Source organism: Otolemur garnettii, unplaced genomic scaffold (genome assembly GCF_000181295.1).
Source record: "Otolemur garnettii isolate 467f Iridium unplaced genomic scaffold, OtoGar3 scaffold00568, whole genome shotgun sequence".
Classification (NCBI taxonomy): Eukaryota; Metazoa; Chordata; class Mammalia; order Primates; family Galagidae; genus Otolemur; species Otolemur garnettii.
In genome coordinates, this window is record NW_003852963.1 from 16,638 (window position 1) to 17,522 (window position 885).

General features: G+C 43.3%; 1 protein-coding gene across 1 annotated transcript in view; it reads right to left on the reverse strand.

The window, feature by feature from the left end:
• LOC100960455 (UDP-glucuronosyltransferase 2A3-like) overlaps positions 1-245 on the reverse strand; it is a 9,188-nt gene extending 8,943 nt beyond the window's left edge. Inside the window, exon 1 of the mRNA XM_012814024.2 lies at positions 3-245. Coding sequence (XP_012669478.2) covers positions 3-230 — 228 coding nt within the window. The 5' untranslated portion in view covers positions 231-245. The remainder of the gene's footprint in view (positions 1-2) is intronic.
• Positions 246-885: the final 640 nt, after the last annotated feature.

Sequence of the window (885 nt, forward strand, 5' to 3'; positions counted from 1 at the left end):
ACCTCAAATTTTAGTGGAGAAGGTGCCTGGTAATCAAGGAGAGTGGTCTGGGGCTGGGTCAGCACCGTCACTTCATGGCCCCTCCTGGTGAGCTCCTCCAGGATGCACTTGGTGTTGAGCCAGTGGCTCATGTCACAGGGCCACACGAGGACCTTCCCGCCGAACCCACCAGAGCAGCAGAGCTGCAGCAGCAGGACTGCCAGCACACAGCGCCGGGAAGCCATGACCATGACTCCTCGCGGGGTCTGCAGGTGGTCTGAGTGTCCACTGAGCAGAGTTGAGAGGAACTTTAGGCATGGAAGTTAAAAATTAATTTTAATATTAAAGGTCATAGGTTCTTTGCAAGTTAAATATTCATTGAAAGGAATCAAACAAATGCAATGTCTCAGTAAATTTTTGATTGAGCTTTCTAGAACTTAATAATAAAAAACACAAAGTGGAGTCACATTTATTACCTTGATGGGCAAGGAAAGAATTAAAAATATTATAGTTAATATTTCACACACAGAAACATACACACACAAACATACACCCCGTCTACACTAAGTGCAAAGTGCCATAAAGGTTAGGAGAATACGCATTCCCTATCCCACGCCCACATGGGCCACCTGCTGCTTTAATGGTAACACACTGCACACTTTAAGGGGAGGGGAAACTTGCCCTGTCCCCAGGAATTTAGTTGTGACATTGAATCACAGTTCAGATAGATTAATAAAAGAAAGTGTTTATTTGCCATAGAAATGGGTAGAGTCACAGAGTGACCACCTGATATTGAGCTACCTGGACTTGGGAAAACAAAGATTAATATTCAACTGCTGGCTATCGGAATGGTAAAAGTTATAAGGTTTCTTTTTTTAATTGTAGGCAATAGATTTAATCTCATCA